This window comes from Erinaceus europaeus, chromosome 1 (genome assembly GCF_950295315.1).
Source record: "Erinaceus europaeus chromosome 1, mEriEur2.1, whole genome shotgun sequence".
NCBI classification, from domain to species: Eukaryota; Metazoa; Chordata; class Mammalia; order Eulipotyphla; family Erinaceidae; genus Erinaceus; species Erinaceus europaeus.
The window spans coordinates 185,495,277-185,516,094 of record NC_080162.1 but is presented as its reverse complement, the minus strand read 5'-3'; the positions used below and the strand labels follow the sequence as shown (position 1 = coordinate 185,516,094).

At 41.0% G+C, this 20,818-nt stretch overlaps 1 protein-coding gene and 1 non-coding gene across 3 annotated transcripts in view; both read left to right on the top strand.

Annotated features, from left to right (window-relative positions):
• The first annotated feature begins 816 nt into the window (after positions 1-816).
• Positions 817-20,818, top strand: part of C1H8orf34 (chromosome 1 C8orf34 homolog) — a 292,718-nt gene continuing 272,716 nt past the window's right edge. For both annotated transcript variants that reach the window (XM_007527156.3, XM_060200540.1), the window contains exon 1: positions 817-1,182. In XM_007527156.3, coding sequence (XP_007527218.2) covers positions 1,114-1,182 — 69 coding nt within the window. In that variant the 5' untranslated portion in view covers positions 817-1,113. The remainder of the gene's footprint in view (positions 1,183-20,818) is intronic.
• On the top strand, positions 17,486-17,588 carry LOC132542785 (U6 spliceosomal RNA). Its single transcript, XR_009553760.1, has one exon. It is a non-coding gene; the product is annotated as a U6 spliceosomal RNA (small nuclear RNA).

Below are 20,818 nucleotides of genomic sequence, written 5' to 3'. Positions count from 1 at the left end.
TGACTGTTTCTATCCAATAAATAAAGATAATAAATTTTTTAAAAAATGTATAATTTAAGGTGAGTATTGGGAAGGAGACTTTCTCCCTTTTAACTCTTTTTCTAGTTTTCTGCAGCCTGCTCATTTGCTTTAGACTAAGCCAAATTTTGTAGAGGTAGGGGACTGTTTTTTTTCTTTTTTCTTTTTTTCTGTGAACCCTCAGATCCCTTTTCTCAACTTCCTCTTTCTACTATTCAGAACTAGTGAAGGTGCTGCAGCAAGTCCCCAGGGACTCCCGAAGGGTCGACAAAAGAGGATCCTTTTCGAAATGCTTGGGTAGTTGTCAAAGGAGTAGCCAACAAGCACCAGATTTACGTGCACTGTGAAAGAAGCACCTTCACCATTGGCTTTTGGAGCAGCGTTGTCGCTAGGGAGCGGCGGGCCCCGCGAACACAGCCTCGGGGAACAAGCCCGGGCGGCGAGTTCCCGTAACCCTGGAGACAGATCCCCCACAACCGGGCGAGCGGACTCACACCGCAATTCCCGGTGGGTCACACACCCACAGGCGCGTGCTGGCGAGTTCGAAGCCCGCGGTCCCGCTTCCTCCCGCCGGCGCCCGCGGCGCGGCTCTAGGCGGAGCTGCAGGTTGGCTCGGCTCCCGCCTCCCGCCTCCCGCCTCCCGCCTCCCGCCTCCCGCCTCCCGCCTCCCGCCTCCCGCCTCCCGCCTCCCGCCTCCCGCCTCCCGCCTCCCGCCTCCCGCCTCCCGCCTCCCGCCTCCCGCCTCCCGCCTCCCGCCTCCCGCCTCCCGCCTCCCGCCCCCGGATTCCCGCTGCTGCCGCCCAGAGGCCAGAGCAGCCTCTGCCTCCGATTTCCCTCCGCGCCCAGCGCTGCGGCGGGAGCTGTGCGGGCGCTGGAGTTCTCCCCTGGCCCCGGAGTTGTGCGAGTTGCCAGCGGGTCGCCTGGGCTCCTGGCTCTCGGCACCCTCCCAGCTCCCGGCTCCCCACGCCCAACCGGGGTGGAGATCATCACAGGCCGGGGGCATCGGAGGCTCATCAGCTGCTCCTGTCCTGGCCTCTTGTCTGAGGACAAGGAGGGGAACCCCACCCCCCGGTCTGAAGCCTCTTCTGTGTCTCCATGGCGTCTCATCAGCAATCCCGCATCCAGACTTACCTGGAGAAGAACAAGATCGGTCCCCTGTTTGAGGTATGGCCCTATGGAGGTGCAGAAACAAATGTAGAACCCCAGGGAGGGAGGGGCTGAGAAAGAGAAGAAGCTTGTGAGTGAGGGGGCGCCCCCATGGCTCCAGTTCCCTGGCGTTCGTGTACCCCGGGGCCAGGTGTTGTGGAACGCGGCCGGCGGGCACTTTGCGGGTTACCTGGGGGCGGACAGGTGAGCTCCAGAGAGCACCCAGCCTCGACCTGCCAGGAGAAGTTTGAACCCTCTGGCGGTCCTGCACCTCAAGGCCACCTTTACGGGACAGATGGGCAGATGCACACAGTCAGATCATCTTAAACACACACACTTTATTTTTCTTCCGGGATTCATATTATCTCGCCTGTTGGAATGTATTATTTATTATTATTTTCTTTAAATTGTGGACGGTAGTAGATCCTTCTGAAAAGGTGGAGGAGGTGCGTAGCAGTGGGAGGGAATGGGCTTAGCTGTAAGAAAGCAAGTCTGGTAAGCTGTAGGCTTCAAGAGGTGAGGGGCTAGCTAGCTGGGTGCAGTTAGTAGCGGAGACGCTAAGGTTGGTCTCTGGGTGAAGGGAGGGCCCTTTGCATTGCAGACCCTACTCATCGCTGGAGAAAGGGGGCCGAGGATAGTTGTGGGGAAGCATACACGTATTTATGGGGAGGAGGTGTATATCTCTTAATGGTTTTCTCTCGCCATCAAAGAATTGATGACAAAAAAATATCAAAAACAACAACAACAACAGCATCAACAACAAAAAACCAACAAACAAAAAACCAGTCCGAGAAGTAAAGAGAGAGGATTGGAGGGAAAAACAAAAAAACAAAAAACAAGACCAGGCGAGTGAAACCTGGCACTGGCAGAGCGTCCCAGCGGTTGCTAGGGCGCCAGCAGGTGCAGAGGCCAGCAGGGAGGGCATGCATGCCCAACATTCCAGGTCTTCATCCCTGGAGAGAGGGAATGGAAGTGTTCAGGTGCCACTTCCCTACCAATGGTGGTGGCAATTCTTACTGATTTGCGTCTTTTTGGTGTAAGAAAGGGGGCAACCTGAAGAGAGAAGAGAAAGAATAAAGCTGATTCTCCCAAGACTGAAGATAACTGCAGAGAGAGAGAGAGAGAGAGAGAGAGAGAGAGAGAGAGAATGTGTGTATCAGCACAAAAACAGAGAAAGAAGGACAGGGAGAGAGAGGGTGGATTAGGCAGATCATTAATCTAAAAGGAATGGATTTCAAGTAACCAAGATTTGCAATGCAGATCTCTAAAGTTTTTTTCTGGCCAACTTTAAGTTGTACTGTTTTGAACAATACTACTATATGTCAATTGAAACCCATTGGTGTATAGTGTCATAAAGTCCTGCAGTACATATCTTGATTCTTGTTTCTGCAAAAAAAAAAAAAAAAAAAGAAAACAAGAACAAATAAACACAGCAAAGGAAATCCATATACAAAAGCAAAGTAGAATCGCTGGAGTGACTTGGAATTATTTTCTTTGCCTTTAGTCTAATGATTATAGACTTTATGTAATCGTACCACACATAAAGAAGAATCATGTAAGTCTGTTGTGCAGTGTATTAATTGTATAAAAGGAAACATAAAAATAAGTACATTTAGAGTGCTTCTGTTACTTTAGGAAGAATAGAAATTTACTAGGGAGAATACATGAATTGTTTTTACTAGACACTGTGCCCATTTATTCACATTTTTGTATCTCCAAGGTTTTTTTAAGTTATTTATAAAATTGAAGTATCAACAAGACCATAGGATAAGAAGGATACAATTCCACACCATTCCCACCACCAGAACTCCCTATCCAATCCCCTCCCTTGATAGCTTCCTTATTCTTTATCCTTCTGGGAGTATGGACCCAGGATCATTATGGGGTGCAGAAGGTACAAGGTCTGGCTTCTGTAATTGCTTCCCTGCTGAACATGGGTGTTGATAGGTTGATCCATACTCCCAGCCTGTCTCTCTCTTTCCTTAGTTGGGCAGGGTTCTGGGGAAGCAGGGCTCTAGGTCACATTGGTGGGGTCCTCTGCCCAGGGAAGTCCGGTTGGCATCATGATAGCATCTGGAACCTGGTGGGTGAAAAAGAGTTACAATATAAGGCAGAGGGGAGCTGGGCAGTAGCGCAGTGGCTTAAGTGCAGGTGATGCAAAGCACAATGACCTGCATAAGGATCCCGGTTCGAGCCCCCCCCCCCACTTCCCACTTGCAGGGGAGTCGCTTCACAGGCAGTGAAGCAGGTCTGCAGGTGTCTATCTTTCTCTCCCCCTCTCTGTCTTCCCTTTCTCTTTCCATTTCTCTCTGGCCCATCCAACAATGACGACAACAGTAATAACTACAATAAAACAACAAGGGCTACAAAAGGGAAAAATAAATAAATAAATATTTTTAAAAAGCAGGGGAAAAAGATATAAGGCAGAACAGATTGTTGACTGATCATGAACATGAAGACAAGAATACTGCAGATGGAGATTTGAGGTCTCCGTTTTGGAAATAGCTAGTAGGTCTATTTTAGGTATATTCCAAGCGGTCCATGATCCTACTAGTTTTTGCCTGAGCTTGACATATATCATGCGTGTGACCTAAGTTATTGTCTGAGTAGATGGTGTCATAGTTGGAAAAAGGACTAGAAAGCTGGATCAGGGAAGAGAGTAGCTCCAAATATGGGGAAAGTAAATATTGTTAACTCTAAACCCCACTGGTTTGACCTGGGGCCCGTATTTAGCACAGGAGCCTGTGTAATTTCTGCATACCTGTAGCTCAGGTCACATTCTATGGTCATGGCTAGGAACATTCTAGGCTGCACTAATTTCAGTATCCATCTTTCTCAGGTAGTAGGTAGAGTATGTTGTCCAACCTCTCTTCAGAGAATAGAACAGTCTCTACCATTGTTGATACACATTGAGGACAAGGTCCTATAGGGGCCCACAAAGGGGTCCATAATGTTGTTCCTAGTGGAGATGACCAGTGGCAGTGATGAGATGGATCTGTTACAAGTGTAGGTCCATCGTGTCTGTGTGGGAACCCCAGAGCTCCCTCACTAGGGACCCAGGTGATGGGGTGGCCTTATAGTGACTAAAGAGCCATCATTAATGTATGTCAGTCTCTTGCCCCTCTTCAGCTTTTGTAGTTTTTGTCTGACAAGGTTAGCTTTGGAGTGATTGAGAGAAGTGTAATAGGAGGTAAGTGAGGAGGGTATCTATGTCTAAGTAGAGATTATTTCATTAGGTACATTAAGGTGTCTTAAAGTGTTTGCATAAAAAATGCCAGATTTTTGTATATTGATTTTATAGCCTGATGCCTTGCTATATTGCCTAATAACTACCAGTAGCTTTCTGCTAGATTCTTCTATGTATTTTATTCTAGATTTTTCTATGTATACTATAATATCATCTGCAAATAGTGAGAGCTTGACTTCCCCTTCCAATCTGCATTTCTTTGATTCCTTTCTCTTGCCTGATTGCTAAGGCGAGAACTTCCAATACTATGTTGAAGAATAATGGTGATAATGGACAGTCCTGTATAGTCCCCCACCTGAGGGGGAATGCTTTCAGCTTTTGTTCATTGAATATTATGTTGCCTGTAGGTTTGATATATATGAACTCCACTACCTTGAGGAATTTCCCATCAATTCCCATTTTTTGTAGTGTTTTGGGCATGAATGGGTGTTGGATTTTGTCAATGGCTTTCTCTGCATCTATTGAGATAATCATGTAAATTTTGGTTTGATGTGGTGAAAGACATTAATTGACTTACATACATTGAACCAACCTTGCATTCCTGGGATAAATCCCACTTGGTTGTGATGAATAATCCTTTTGATATACTGCTGTATCCTTTTGGCTAGTATCTTGTTCAATATTTTTATTTTATGTTCATCAGAGATATTGGTCTATAGTTTTCCTTTTTTGTTGTGTCCCTATCTGCTTTTGGTATCAGGGTGATGTAGGCTTCATAGAAGGTAGAAGGGAGTGTTCCTGTTTCTTTGATCTTGGGGAAAGCTTTAGAAGTATAGGTATTAGCTGTTTCCTGAAGGTTTTGTAGAATTCATTTGTGAAGCCATCTGGTCCACGACTTTTGTTGTTGGGAAGATTCTTAATAACTGTTTTGATTTCTTTGTCTGTGATTGGTCCACTTAGGTTTTGTAGTTCTTCCTGGTTCACTTGGAAGGGTCTATGTTCCATTTTTCCAGATTCCCTAGATTGGTGGCATATAGTTGCTCATAGAAGCTTTGCATGATTTTTTGGATTTCTGTTGTGTCTGTTGTGATATCTCCTCTATTGTTTACAATTCTATTTATTTTAGTCTTCTCCCCCTTTTTTTTAGTGAGTCTGGCTAGAGGTTTGTGAATTATGTTTAATTTTTCAAAGAACCAACATTTGGCTTCATTGATTTTTGTATGGTTCTCTTATTTTTGATGTTGTTTATTTCTGCTCTAGTTTTAGTGATTTCAGTCCTTCTGGTTACTTTAGGGTTCCTTTGTACCTCTTCTTCTAAGCCCATAAGGTGTGCAGTAAGTTTATTTATTTGAGCTTTTTCTTGTTCTCTAATGTGTGCTTGTATGGCTATGAGTTTCCCTCTCAATACTGCTTTAACTGTGTCCCAAACTTTAGATACATTGTGTATTCATTTTTTTTTTTCTAGGCTATGTTTGAATTTCTTGCTTGAGTGCCTATTTGACCCAGTGGTTATTAAGCAGTATGTTGTTTAGTTTTCAAATTTTGAGTCTTTTAGTAATTTTCTGTTTGTTGTTAACTGTTAGCTTTACTCTGCTGTGGTCTGAGAAGATGCTTGTGATGATTTCATTGTCCTTGAATTTGTTGATACTGTCTTTGTAGCCTAACATGTGGTCTATACTTGAGTATGTGCTGTGTGGATTTGAAAAAAAAGTGTATTCCAGTTTTTTTGGGCGAAGAACTCTGATAATGTCTAGGAGGTCTAGTTTGTCCATCTCTTCAATTAAGTCTTTTGTTTTTTTGTCGATTCCTTACTTAGTTGATCTGTCTAAGTATGAGAGTGGGATGTTGAAGTCTCCCACTATTAATGTATTATTATTAGTAGTGTATTTTTGTAGTTATTTCATTAGGTTTTTGATGTATTTAGATGGGCCCTCATTGGGTGCATAGATGTTAATAATCATAAGATCTGCTTTAGGAGATTGGAGGGGAAGCTCAGGAATTTGAACTTAGAAGCAGCTCAGATGGTTGTTACATAACTTATTGCTAGGCCTCATTGTAATTAATAGAGACTGAAACCTGAACTTCTGTCCATCAATCACAAACTGAAATAGATGACTTTAAATTTTATTATTTGTGCTTCATCGGGACATTTTTGTTTTCTTTGTGTGTGTGCACTGATATATTAGAGTTGGTGACATAAACGTAGTTTTCAAAATAGTCAAAATATAGCAATATGTCCCCTTTAGAGATTTCATCAATTAGGAATATTTTAAGAAAAATTTTAGAATGAGGCACTTTAAGGAGAGCACATGCAGAGTCCAGTTCCGTGGGGTCTGAAAAGGGGAAGGGAAATGAGACACTTAGGCAAAGAACCTTGGAACCATTTAGGGAATAGAATCCTGAGCACATTTATTGGAACAGTTTTATATAACAATTTTTGACAAACGTCCTCATAAATTTGGATCTGTCGTCCACTTATGCAATTATTTGTCTTTTGTTTTTTTGCAGAAATTATCCCCAAAGCACAAGACTAGAGCCGGTTCTTGGTAAAAGACAGAAGCTTATTACACAGTTGTATTTGAGACTCCTGATCACTCAGGGAAGTTCTCCCTGCAGCTTCAAAAGCCCACCTTTTTACTGCTGTCTCCCTCCCCAAAAGGGCAGAGGGAGCAGTTTTATTTCACTATTACAAAGGAGGCAGAAACAGACAAAGACAATCTTTCGCATGGCAATCTTTCGAGTAATTGCTATGCGTGCTTCTTATCTGTGGCCTTGGTATGGGCAAAGAAAGGGGAGGCCTAGTGCCTGGTATGTATCAGTTGGGAGACAGATTCCTCTCTAGTCATCTTTAGCTTTTAGCACCATTGTCTTGGGCCCTTTAGCTTAGGAATGTGGAGGGTCTGAGGGGTAGCAACTACAGTCACTGTTTTGCCCGAAGAGCAAGCACAAAGGAAATGCAATCTTAGTCTATGTGTCTCCATATCACAGAAGAAAGACAATTCTCCACCAGGCAAAAAGATTAAAATATCCACATAGGGTCAATTAGGAGAGTGTGCACTCTGCATTCATCTGTTTTCCATAGCAGTTTGTGTCCGACTCTTCCTCTAATCTAGCTGGGAGAAAGTCAGGAGTAGCTCCTGGTGGTCAGAGGTTTTTCTCGGGATGCTGTCTTAAGTAGTTTTCCACAGTTCCTCTCCCTAGGCCAGAATGACCTGGTCTCCTGTAAGCACATAAATGTTATATAAAATAATAAAAAAGGTAACTTATATACTGGTATGCTAACAATACTTGCATCCTTTTATTTACTTGTATGGCTTAGATAGTTAAGTTATTTAGTTTATTAACTTACTTATTACTTGGCTCATTTGCTTATTTCTTGGATAGAGACAGAGAGAAATTGAGAAGAAAGGGGATGGGAGAGGGAGAGAGAAAGACACCTGTAACACTACTTCACTGATGCTGAAGCTTTCCCCCACAGGTGGGAACCAAATTCTTGAACTCAAGTCCTTGCACATTGTAACACATGTTCTCTACCAGGTGTGCCACTGTCTGACTGAGCCCTTTATATTTTTATTTATCATTTTAGAAACAAACAAGAATTGCTCACAATATGTTGTTTAAAAATTCTTTAAATTGAAATTTTCTTTCCTATAAATTTATACTATCTTGAAATATATTTGAAATATTTAAAAGCATTACAAAATATGCCTATTGTGTTAAAACCTTGGGTAGTGGTATCTCCTTTTTATTTTAAGATTGTATTTATTTATTTGCTAGGACAGAGAGAAATTGAGATGGGAAGAAAAGGTGGAGAGAGAAAGAGAGAGAGAGAGAGATATGCAGCTCTAGTGCTGTTTTATCACTTGTAAAGCTTCACTTCTGCAGGTGGTGGCTCAAACTGGGTGCATGCACATTCTAACATGTGCTCAACAAGGCTTACCAAGACAGGCTCACTTGATTTATTTTAAAAATACTTATCTTAAGAGTAATGGTATTTCTGATAAATAATACGGTAGTGTAAAGTGGAAATGATAATAGTGATTTACACTCCACAAACTGAAACTTTTACAAGACATTACACTTTTAGTAGCCTCAATGATTTATTCAGGGAAGGTAGGTAGTCAACAGCCTGGTCATTAATTAATTAATTAATTATCTTTGATAAGACAGAGAAATTGAGAGGGGGAGGGAGTTAGAGAAGGAGAGAGAAAGAAAGACACCTGCAGACCTGCTTCACTGCTTGTGAATCATCCATTCCTACTGCTTGTGGGCCTGGTTGTTAATTCATAAGGACTGTGTGAAACCCGTGCAAGAGTTAAAGCTATAATCCTATTTATTATAGATGTCCACTCATAACTCCTTCTTAATCAGCAAGTTGGGAAATAGCTCATCTCCCACCCATGGAAATATGTATGTACTTCATATAGTTCCTATTACACACACACACACACACACACACACACACACACTTTTAAATGCATGGTGTAAATATAAGACTCACTGCATACCCTATGATCAACCAGTTACTAGTCACAGAAATTGGCAGCTAGAAATTCAGAAATTGAATAACTGACTGGTATATAGCTGATTACTGGGGATCTATCCCCATCTATATTGTTCCCCAAAGTATGTATTATATAGAATATGACAAAAAAATTCCTTATTTCAGATAGAAGCATATACTATTTTAAGTTTCTCCCATTCTGATTAAATGGATAAAATAATTTTTAGTTGGGAATGTGGGTAATCAAATGTCTTGGCTAAGGTTGTGATTATACTGATAACAATGTGCAGTCTTCAGCTAGTAAAAAGCAACATAGGGATTGGTTGGTGGCACATCTGGTTGAGCTCACATGTTACAGTGCACAAGGACTCAGATTCAAGTTCCCACTCCCCACCTGCAGGGGGAAGCTTCACAAGTGATGAAGTAGTGCCTCAGGTATCTCTTAGTCTCTCTCTCTCTATCTCCCCCTTCTCTCTCAATTTCTATCAAGTAAATAAAATAAAATAAATAAATAGCAAAAGGAGTTGGAAGAGGTGAATCTGATGAACTGAATGTCTTGTATGTGTGAGGCCCTGAATTTGATCCTTAACACCAAATAGAATAATGGCTGAGAGATGCTCTGGTTTCTCATACCAATATAAACAAACAAATAAACAGGGTGGTGTGGTATTCATTTAAGTACCATGGAACGTAAATAAGTTAAATAGGCTTAAATAAGACTTTGAGGGTTGAAACCTGGTCCTTGCACATTGTAACATGTGTATTCAACTGATGAGTCAAGTCTTGAGTGGGCCACTGTAACTTACTTTCTTCTGTAGCCTTTCCATAAAAATAAGCAAACAAACAACTTTCTGGCTACTTCTATGGCATAGAATTCCAGTTTAGTTTGGAGAGAGTACCAAGAGATTTGCTACAGATGAGATGGGACAGAGATGTAGAAACTATGCAAATGCATTGACAGTAGTGCAAGTCAGCTCTCAAATTGATGGAGATGAGAGTCAGAAATAGAAAAGAAACTGCTAAGATGAACCTGTGATGTTGAATAGAAACTGGATGTATTGGTGTTATTTCATAATTTCTGATCATGCTGCCTCTAAGAAACTTATTTCAAATAAAAAGATTTAGGGAGGTTAAAAATAAAAGGGTAGGGGCTGGGTGGTGGCACACCTGGTTGAGTGCACATATTATAGTGCACAGAGACCCAGGTTCGAGCCCCAGTTCCCATCTGCAGGGGGAAAGTTTCACGAGTGGTGAAGCAGGACTGCAGGTGTCTCTCTGTCTCTATCTCCCCCTTCCCTCTCGATTTCTGACTATTTCTATCCAACTAAATAAATAAAGATTATTAAAAAGTTAATAAAATAAAAGTGTAGAAAATCACACTATGCAGACATAGAAAGGCAGTTGAAATGATCATGTTGTTGTCATAACACAGACTTCTAAGAATAGAAAATTGGTGTAATTAAATGCTAATAGAAGGATCAGCCAATCAAATGAGATAAAATCCTAAATAGGAATTTACTGAGCAAAAATGCTGCAAAATGTGTTACACAGAAAAGTGAAATAGACAAGTCCACAACTCTAGCCAGAGACTTCAGGATTTCCCTCTAGACACTTGATAGATCAAGATAGGAAATCATAAGCATTATCAAAGAACCGAAAACTAAAATATAGTCAACACCTCTAATCCACTCCATGTAATAACAGAACAATACATGTATTTTTCAAATGGCACAGAATGTATACAGCAGTAGAGCCTGACATCCACACCAAAGATGCTGGGCTGGGCTAGCTTCACGGGCGGTAGAGAGACGACCAGGGACTCATGACTGAGCTGGGAAGCAGTATCCTGTTTATTAATCAGATATATTGCCTTTTATGAATCTCTTCACCAGAAGTGACAAGGGAAAGGAAATGACTAGGAGAGGGGGCAGAGCAAAAAAAGAGTGCCGCAAACAGAACATAGAAAGCTTCCATCTAACCAGTGGGGAATAAAACCAATACCCTGCAGGCAGGGCGGGACCCAGGTAAAACTGATTATATAAATAGACTACAAGGTCAAGCAATGCAACAGAAGGGGATAGAAGCAGAATTTAGAAGCATACCAACATTTACCCCTTTCTTTTTTACTAATGGCCATAGTATCAGGAGTGTGGGGTGAACAGAAACCTATATCGTACAGGTATTTTCAAAAGAACTGGCAGAAGACATGGAGGAACAAGTAGGAGAGCAGCAAGAACCAGTGTGATGCCAAGGGGAGGACTGAGGGGGGCGTATCCTGCCTCAAAGGGCAAGGCCTAGCAGGCGAAAGGGCATTTCTTGCCTCTGGTGGCATCTATTGCCTCAAAGGACGTTTCATGCCTCTGTGGGCATGACCTAGTAAGGAGGGGGGGGGGTTCCTGCTTCTGGGGACAGGGCCTGCAGGTGAGGGGGCATGGCCTATAGAGTCCCAAGGCTCTGGTTGCAAAGTTCATGGACTGCTGCAGTCAGTCTTTGAGAAACCCAGCAGCATAAAGGGAAACTGCTGTAAAGTTTTGTAAAGTGTCCAAGAGGTGTACCAGTAAGTCCGATAGAAGTGTCAGTCCAAAGCATATGACCATGGAAGAAATGCCAGGGGATAGAAACGCTGCATGTCTGTCTCGATGGGGAAAGTCAGCCACCGGAATTATGCTTTTCTGTAGAGAGTGAGCTTTGGAGTCTGTGAATCTGTTTCTTCCCGTCGTGCCAGGTCACATCATTGGTTTCTGGGGGGGGGCTGCTGTAGTCGTGCCATCTTGTGGACGATGTCAGAGAACAGGGGTCCAAATGGATTTCTGGGGGTTCTATTTGAGCAAATGCTTTTTCATGTGAAGACTTGACAGCTGTAATTCACTTACTTGTGAAACAAAACTTGTAGCAGATTAGAAGTTTACTATAATTGATACCTCCATTATAATTGGAAGTCCTTTCTAGTATGATTTTAAGGTTGTTTAAGAACCATGGTTAGAAGCCTCAAGCATGAGAATCATTAACATAATCATTGCACTACCTGCTCCGCCCATAACTCATACAGTTTTCAGGATTAAACATTTCAGATTTATACCAAGACGTAAAAAAAAAAAATCAAGAGGAAGAAACAATTTTTTGGATTGTTTCTGGATGTCTCTAGAAATCACGGCTGCATCCAGCATTTTTTTAAGTTAATATCATACAAAAATTCAGTCATTCAAATCACTCTCTTATGAAACGCAACTGAAAGCAGACAGCAAACTTAAGATATTCAGAGAGAACAATGAGGGGGTAATCAAGAGAAAATCAGGTAGTTTTTGCTTCTTTCACCGTGAACCAGATTATCCAAATCTCACCATGTAGCATCATGAGTCCCCGGAGGGCGTCCTAGTCCAAAAAGCACATCAAAATTGCAGCTAGGATGGTTTTGACTGTTCCTATGGAATTGCTGCAGGCACCCATTTTTATTTTTTATTTCATTTTTTAAAATATTTATTTTATTTATTTATTCCCTTTTGTTGTCCTTGTTGTTTTATTGTTGTAGTTATTATTGTTGTTGTTGTTGTTGGATAGGACAGAGAGAAATGGAGAGAGGAGGGGAAGACAGACAGGGGGAGAGAAAGATAGACACCTGCAGACCTGCTTCACCACCTGTGAAGCGACTCCCCTGCAGGTGGGGAGCCGGGGTTCGAACTGGGATCCTTATGCCGGTCCTTAGGCACCCATTTTTAAAAACTTCTTCCCATCAAAGAAAAAATCGAATCAGGAGGGTAGAACTAACCACGTGCCTCCATTCTTGGGTACTGCCAGGGTACTGGAGAATGCTCTTCAAGTTAAAGTAGTCCTTCTCCACAGGAAACATGTGAGAGGAAGTCCAGAAAGTCCAAAGAGAAATCTCCGTGCATCTTCCAAGCTCTAGGATTACGGTCATAAGGAACCAAAGTTCCCAGTCAGGGAACCAAATTGTGGCCCAGAGCAAAATGTTCCAGAGACAGAGAAACTGTCTCATGACAAAAGAGTAGAAGCTTTGGGAAAACTCTTCAGAAGTTAATAGCTGTAGTGTAAACCAGTAACTTCCCTATAAAGTGGGGAAAATAGCACAGGGCTGGTGAAATCACTTATTTGGATAATGTAATGATTTTCTATTCTATATATATATATATATATATATATATATAATTGATTTTCTATTTCTCCAACACAAACTCAGGTTGGAGCTTGATTCCCCATTGCATTAAGATAACTTTAGGGGCTGGGTGGTGGCGCACCTGGTTGAGTGTACACATTACAGTGAGCATGGATCCAGGTTCGAGTCCCCGGTCCCTACCTGCAGGGGGAAAGCTTCACAAGTGGTGAAGCAGTGCTGCAGGTGTGTCTCTGTCTCTCTCCTTGTCTATCACTCCCTTCCCTCTCAAATTCTGGCTGTGTCTATCCAATAAATAAATAAAGATTTTTAAAAAAAATTTAAAAAAGATAACTTTAATAATGTGGTCTCTTTCACTGTCTCTTGGCATCTTTTTCTCTCTATCATTATTTTAAATGTTATTATATTGGTTGTGTGGTCTGAATAGGACCCTTGCTTTCACAATAGGTATTTGGTTTTTGTATTATTTCATAATTCACATATAAAAGCAGATCATCTATTCAATACATAATATTTTTTAAAAAATTAAGTTTTGAGACAGGAGTACAGTTGTTTTGCCTCCTAATTTATTTTGCATCTATTATAATATCCAGTGCCCCATAGTAGATAAGTGTTGAATTAAGGTTAACTTTGACTTGTGTGTGTTCTTTTTCTTTTATTTTAAAAAAAGTACTTCCAGAGGGATAAAAAATAGGAAAACTTTCGAGAGGGGATGGGATATGGAGTTCTGTTTATGGGAATTGTGTGGAACTGTACCCCTCTTCTTCTATGATCTTGTCAATATTTCCATTTTATAAATAAAAATTAAAAAAAAAAAAAGAAAAAGGAAGCTTCCAATGGAGGGGATGGAACACAGAACTCTGGTGATGGGAACTGTGTGAAATTTTATCCTTGTTATCTTACAATTTGGTTAATCATTATTAAATCACTAATAAAAGATAAATATTTCCTTAAGAAAAAAATTTGTTTTGAGACAGTAATATTTTCCTTCAGGATCCAGAACAAAACATTCCCAGTCCCATTAATTTTATGTACAGTGAGTAACTTTTAATTATGTACTTAACTACCTAATGAACTGTCAGCCACATGTTCCCCTTTTTACTATCTCCTTTGAAGAGAGGTCTGGATAAATTCAAACCACTGTGTAAGGGATAGCTCCCCCAAATGCATTTGCATTTTGTAAGGAGGAAGTTGCATGATCCACTTCTATGGATTAAGTCCATGAATGTTTGGAGATAACTCTTGTCTATAGATAATTTAATCTCTAATTGACCTTAAGCAAGTTACTTGATCTCTGTGACTGTAGTAGTAATCATCTGTAGAATAATTCTAGAGAGTTCATGAGGATTATGTGGGATAACAAAAAATGTCTTGAAAGCCTAAACCAGTGCCTGGAACTTGGTGGACAGCCAGTGAATTTTGTCTACACCACATCCAGATGCCAGTAGTTCTTATTTGTAATAATAATAATTACCTAGTGGCAGCTATGGGGATACATGCTTTTGGAGATTAGGCTTTTATTATTTTAAGATTAAAACTCAGGAAAGGTGTGCTTGCCCCCCCCCCCCCCTGCAGACCATAGTTTTTCTGTCTTTGAAAACAAAAACACATGGCAAAGGTGGTAAGAACAGCTGTCCTTGGAAGAGCAGTTGGTATGTCTGTGTGTTTGGAAGTGAAGGTCTTACTGATTGTTGTGTGATAACACTGACAGTATGCTTTGACAAAATTTGGAAACATGAGAGAGGTTTAGAACATTCAGAAAAGCCCCCTGGATCACCTTGACCCGAGATAGCACACACACACTCTACTCCCCTCTCACTTTCTGTAGCATTTTTTTTGTTGTTGTTTTGTTTTTTCTTGATTTCTTTTATTACCACATGATATTATTTCACTGCCTCTATTCCCTCTTAAAAAATATCTATAGAACATAAGCTCCTTCAAAGCATATATGTTTTATTCCCTTTTTTCCCCCACCTGTGTTATGACTGAGGTTTAGTACCTGCCCCATGACTCCACTCACTTTTCCTGGTGGCCATCCCCTGCCCCTGTGTTTCTTTTAGAGACAGACAGAGAGAAATAAAAAAGGAGAGAGAGAGAGACACACACCTACAGCAATGCTCCACTGTTTGTGAAGCTTTTCCTCCTATAGGTAGGGACAGTTGAATTTTTAACTATTGTTTTTGTTTCACTTATTTTATTTTTAAGTATACTTACTACTTTTATTTTATTATTTTATTTATCTTGGATCAACACAAAGAAAAATTGAGAGGGATGGGGAAATAGAAAGAGAGACGCCTGCAGCACTTCTTCACAACTTGGGAAGCTTCCTTCCTACAAATGGGGACCTCGGACTTGAATCTCAGTTCTGTGCCTTGTAACATATGCTACTGGGTTCACCACTGTCCAGCCTGACCTCTCATTTAATTTAAAAATATTTTTATTAGTGATTTAATGGATTATCAGACAGTATTGGTATAGTTCCACACCATTCATGGTGGGGCTATATTTCATTCTTTTATTTTTATTTATTTATTTATTTAATAAAAATTTTATATATTTATTTTGAGTAGGTGCAGAGATAAATTGTGAGGGGAGGGGCAAATAGTGCAGGGGAGAGACAGAGAGACACCTGCAGACCTGCTTCACCTCTTGTAAAGCTTTCCCTCTGCAGGTGGGGACCAGGGGCTTGAACTAGGATCCTTGCTCACTGTAGTATGTGTGTTTAAGCAGGTGTGCCACCACCTGGCCCCTATGTCATTCTTTTAAATCACATATAATTTGATGCCTAGAGAATATCTGACTCAAAGTGGGTTTTTGATTACTGTCAAATATATTTATGAATTAAAAAATGAGAATTAAACTTATCACATTTGAAATGACTGGTTTGTGTATGAAGAATCATTTGCCACTAAGAGTCTGGGAATATCTCTGCAGTTTATGAGATAATTTCTTGCACATTCATTATAGTTTTGTTTTATTTTCAACAGCTATTAAATTCCTTACGACATAATGTTTGGAACTGCACTTATATTCATTATTTATCCAAAGCTGCATTACTTACTGAGAATAATAAATTCAAATAAAGCATTTCATATCCTCAATCTTGTGTATATTTAGAAAGCATTGATAGGCTTATTTCATTATCAACTACTCCACCCTGGTAATTTGACAAAAGTCTCCTTTTGTTTTTTTTTTTTTTTTTTTTTTTTTGTATACCTGGTCCATTTTATGCTCATAAATACATCTCATTTTACCTTTTTTTTTTTTTTGAGGTAATCTTGGCCCAAATCAGGGCATTTATATTTGTTAACTAGTTTATCACTAGTACATAATTTGGTGATGTGAAACATTAACCCTACTACCCCAAGTTCTATTAGAAAGAATTTATTTTTTAATTTTTTTTATTTCTAAAGTGGGAATATTGACAAGACCATAGGATAAGAGGGGTACAATTCCACACAATTCCCACTGCCAGGACTCCGTATCCCATCCCCTTCCTTGATAGATTTCCTATTCTTTAATCCCTCTGGGAGTATGAACCCAGGATCATTATGGGGTGCAGAAGATGGAAGGTCTGGCTTCTGTAATTGCTTCCCCGCGGAACATAGGCGTTGATAGGCCGGTCCATACTCCCAGCCTGTCTCTTTCTTTCCCTAGTGGGGCAGGGTTCTGGGGAGGCAGAGTTCCAGAACACACTGATGGGGTCCTCTGCCCAGGGAAGTCAGCCTGCCATCATGGTATCATCTGGAACCTGGTGGCTGAAAAAGAGTTAGGATATAAGGCAGAACAGTTTGTTGACTAATCATGAACTTACAGGCAAGAATATTGCAGATAAAGATTTGGGGGTCTCTGTATTGGAAAAAGCTAGTAGGTCTATTTTAAGTATATTCCAAGGGGCACACGAATTTACTAGCTTTTGCCTGAGTCTGACAGCTAACATTCAGGTGGACTCAAATTATTGTCAGGGGAGATGGTGCCATAGTTGGAAAAGGGATTAGAATGCTGGATCAGGGAAGAGAGTAGCTCCCAAATATGGGGAAAGTATATAAATATTGTTGACTGTAAACCCCATTGATCTGATCTGGGGCCCATATTCAGTGCAGGAGCCTGGGGAAGGCAGGGAAGTAGCTCCACCTATGAAGTGCAAGACTTGCGTGCATGAGAGTCTGGATTCCATCTGGCATAGCATATGCCAGTGTGGTGCTCTGGTTCTCTCATTAGATTAACTAATTCCCTCATTAAAATAAGTGAAATAAAAATAAAAGTGACTCATACTTGAAATCTAGACTAATAGGTTATTATTATTATTTTTTAAAATGCTATATAGTCAGGTATGTCATCTGAGCGAGGTATAGCAAGTCCTGTCGTTTTATTAATACTGCTGCCCTTCTCTTTCCTGGAAGTTCTTAGCAACGGGAAGACACTTCAGAATAACCTACTAAAAACTTCTAAGTGGGCTGGTTGCTGGGTAGTGTCGTGCATGAAGCATTCTGATACCTTGTGCTCTTCTCTGGCAGCACACTAAAGCTGAATGGATACAGACGAGATAGGCATGGCCCCTGCACAAGGATGACACGCAAATTGGTGAAACATACTAATAGCCTTTAGCTTATAACTTTCTTCTTTAGTGTGAAAGGGAAGTTTGTTTTTGAATTATAGCCTGGAGCATAGAGAAATGCAAAGTGCCTGTTATTGCTTCACTATCTGAATGTGCTGTTCTCAATTTATAATGACAAGCTATGTTGAGCTGAGGGATACATTTGATTCTCTGTGTATTGAAATAATATAGTTTTGTGAATGTTTTATTGTATCTATATGCTTTTGAGATATTCTTTTTATTTTTTTACTTTTTTATTATTATCTTTATTTATTGGATAGGGACAGTTAGAAATCAAGAGGGAGAAAGGGTGATAGAAAGGGAGAGAGCGAGAGATACCTACAGCATTGCTTCACCACTCACAAAGCTTTCCCCCTGCATATGGGGATCGAGCTCAAACCTCGGTCCTTGAGCATTGTGATATTTGTACTAAACCAGGTGCACTAGCACCCAGCTCCTCTTTTGAGGTATTCTTCATTAATGTTTTTTTAATTTTCTCCAGGGGTCCAAGTGTTGCTTTAGTCATTTTACCTTATTTTATTTTTCTGTTTTATGTGTTTTGCTTACAAATTAGCATGTCATCATTATATAAAATGGTATTTAAAGTTTTGTTTTATTAGAGAAACAATGATTTAGAAGACAGTTGTAGGGAGTTGGGAAGTAGCCAGCAGGTTAAGTGCACGTGGCGCAAAGCGCAATGACCAGCTTAAGGATCCCAGTTCGAGCCCCCGGCTCCCCACCTGCGGAGGAGTCACTTCACAGGCTGTGAAGCAGGTCTGCAGGTGTCTGTCTTTCTCTCCCCCTCTCTGTCTTCCCCTCCTCTCTCCATTTCTCTCTGTCCTATCCAACAACAATGACATCAACAACAACAATAATAACTACAACAATAAAATAACAAGGGCAACAAAAGGGAATAAATAAATATTTTAAAAAATTGAAAAAAAAAAAAGAAGACAGTCGTTGCATGGGTATGCTCTCTTATCCTTCCATGATAGGTTCCTACACACCAATCCTACCACCAGCTTATGTTCTCATACATCATAGTGCATTCGGTCCCCAGTCCCCTCTCAGCGCCCTGCTCCTACTTGCTATGTCCTTGGCTTTGCTGCAGCAATCCACAACTAGTCGCTACATCACCCTGTGTTTTGGCTTTCCCTCTGTTAATTAAGTTGAACCTATAAGTGAATAGTCATCTTTCTTCTTCTGACTGATCTCACTTAACATGATTCTTTCACATTCCATCTGTGATGAATCAAAGGAGAAGATCTCGTCATTTTTTAATAGCACAGTAGCATTTACTATCAGCATAGAATGCCATTCTAGTCTGACAAAAATATTTATTGAAATGTTCCCTCATATTTTTCTTCTTGGTGTAGAGGGAAAACAATACTTCAGGACATTACTCAGAAAAACAATGCTGTTGAAGTTTATGGATGTCAAATACTTTACATTTGTGGGAACTCATGAATTATCTTAAATCCAATTCTCACTTACTGTTCATTTAAGCCACTTCAGTCTGTGCAATTGGCAACTTGTCATTGCTATAGTCTATATTTTTAGGGGCTCTGAGAGAGATCAGAATCAGTGGATTTGTCAGTTCAGTTCTGGGAAATGATATTTAGGGAAAAACTGATGAAAGCCATACACATTAAGTTCTTAATGTATTTTTGGATAAGGTGAACTGAGCAATGACTTAAATACTGATTATTCAGTTGGTTGACCCAATAAAGAAGCACTTTGACAGAGTTTCAAGTGAATAATTTAAGACACTTTTGCTTTGGGAGTCATTTCAAGAACTAAGACCATAAAAATACAGTTTTGTCTATTCTGTGATGTGAAGGGTATGTCCTTTACATTAGACAGTATCCTTTTATGAGAACTAATGAACAAGGAGCCAGGTGGTGGTGCACTGGGCTGAGCACACATGTTATAATGTGCAAGGACCTGGGTTTGAGCCCCTAGTCCCCACCTGCAGGGAGAAAGCTTTGTGAGTGGTGAAGCAGTGTTGAAGGTGTCTCTCTGCTTCTCTCCTCTTTTGCCCCTTTCTCGATTTCTGGCTGTCTTGATCAAATAAATAATTAAAGATAATACAAAAATAAAAAACTATTGAACAATATTGTAATATCAAAGTGTCGTTTTCGACGGGTTAGGTTGTTTTCGCCAGGCTGGCTTCATGGGCACGGGCGGGTAACAGACGACCAGGGACTCATAGTTGAGCTGTAGGCAGTATCTCTTTATTCATGCAGGACGCAGCACAATCTAAGATGAGCTAAGCTGAACTCAAGGTACAGTACTCTAAAACTCACAATGCTGTCTTTATATATACTTGCCAAGTAGGGTGAAAACAGGGTGTGACATAGAGAGGGTGGAGAGAAAAGTGACTGGTGACAATCAGAGTGTGACAAGGAGAGGATCAGGGTGTGACAAGGATGGGGGGGTGGAGCAAAAACATATCATGAAACAGTGGGGATTGAACCAATGCCCTGGAGGGAGGTACTTGTTAACAGCGGTTATATAAATAGAATGAAGTGGTTATGTAAATAGAATAGTGTTAAGCAGGGGGGATTTAAACCAAATGAAACAGAAGGGGTCTCATGCATACCAACAATTCCCCCTTTCTTTTTAACTAATGGCCATTGCGGGGTGAACAGAAATGTATATTGTACAGGCGTTTTCAAAAGAACTGGCATAAGACATGGAAAACAAAATAGGCGAACAGCAATAACCAGTGTGATGCCAAGTGGAGCTTTTCTTGCCTCAAAGGGCAAGGCCTAGCAGGCGAAAGGGCATTTCTTGCCTCTGGGAATGCTTCATGCCTCTGGGGGCATCTCTTGCCTCAAAGGGCGTTTCCTGCCTCTGTGGGCATCTCTTGCCTCTTGGGGCGCTTCATGCCTCTGTGGGCATAACCTAATAAGGAGGGGGAGTTTTCTGCCTCTGGGACAGAGCCTGCAGGCGAGGGGACATGGTCTATAAAGTCTCAAGGCAATTGGCTGAAGTTAGTCTTTGAGAAACACAGCTGTGTGTACCAGTAAGTCCGATGGAGGTGTCAGTCCAAAGTAGCTGACCACAGAAGAAAATGCCGGAGGATGAAACGCTGCACGTCTGTCTCGATGGGGAATGTTGGCCACCAGAATTCTGCTTTTCTGTAGAGAGTGAGCTTTCGAGTCTGTGAATCTGTTTCTTCAGGTCGTGCCAGGTCACATTATTGGTTTCCGGGGGCGATGTCAGAGAACAGGG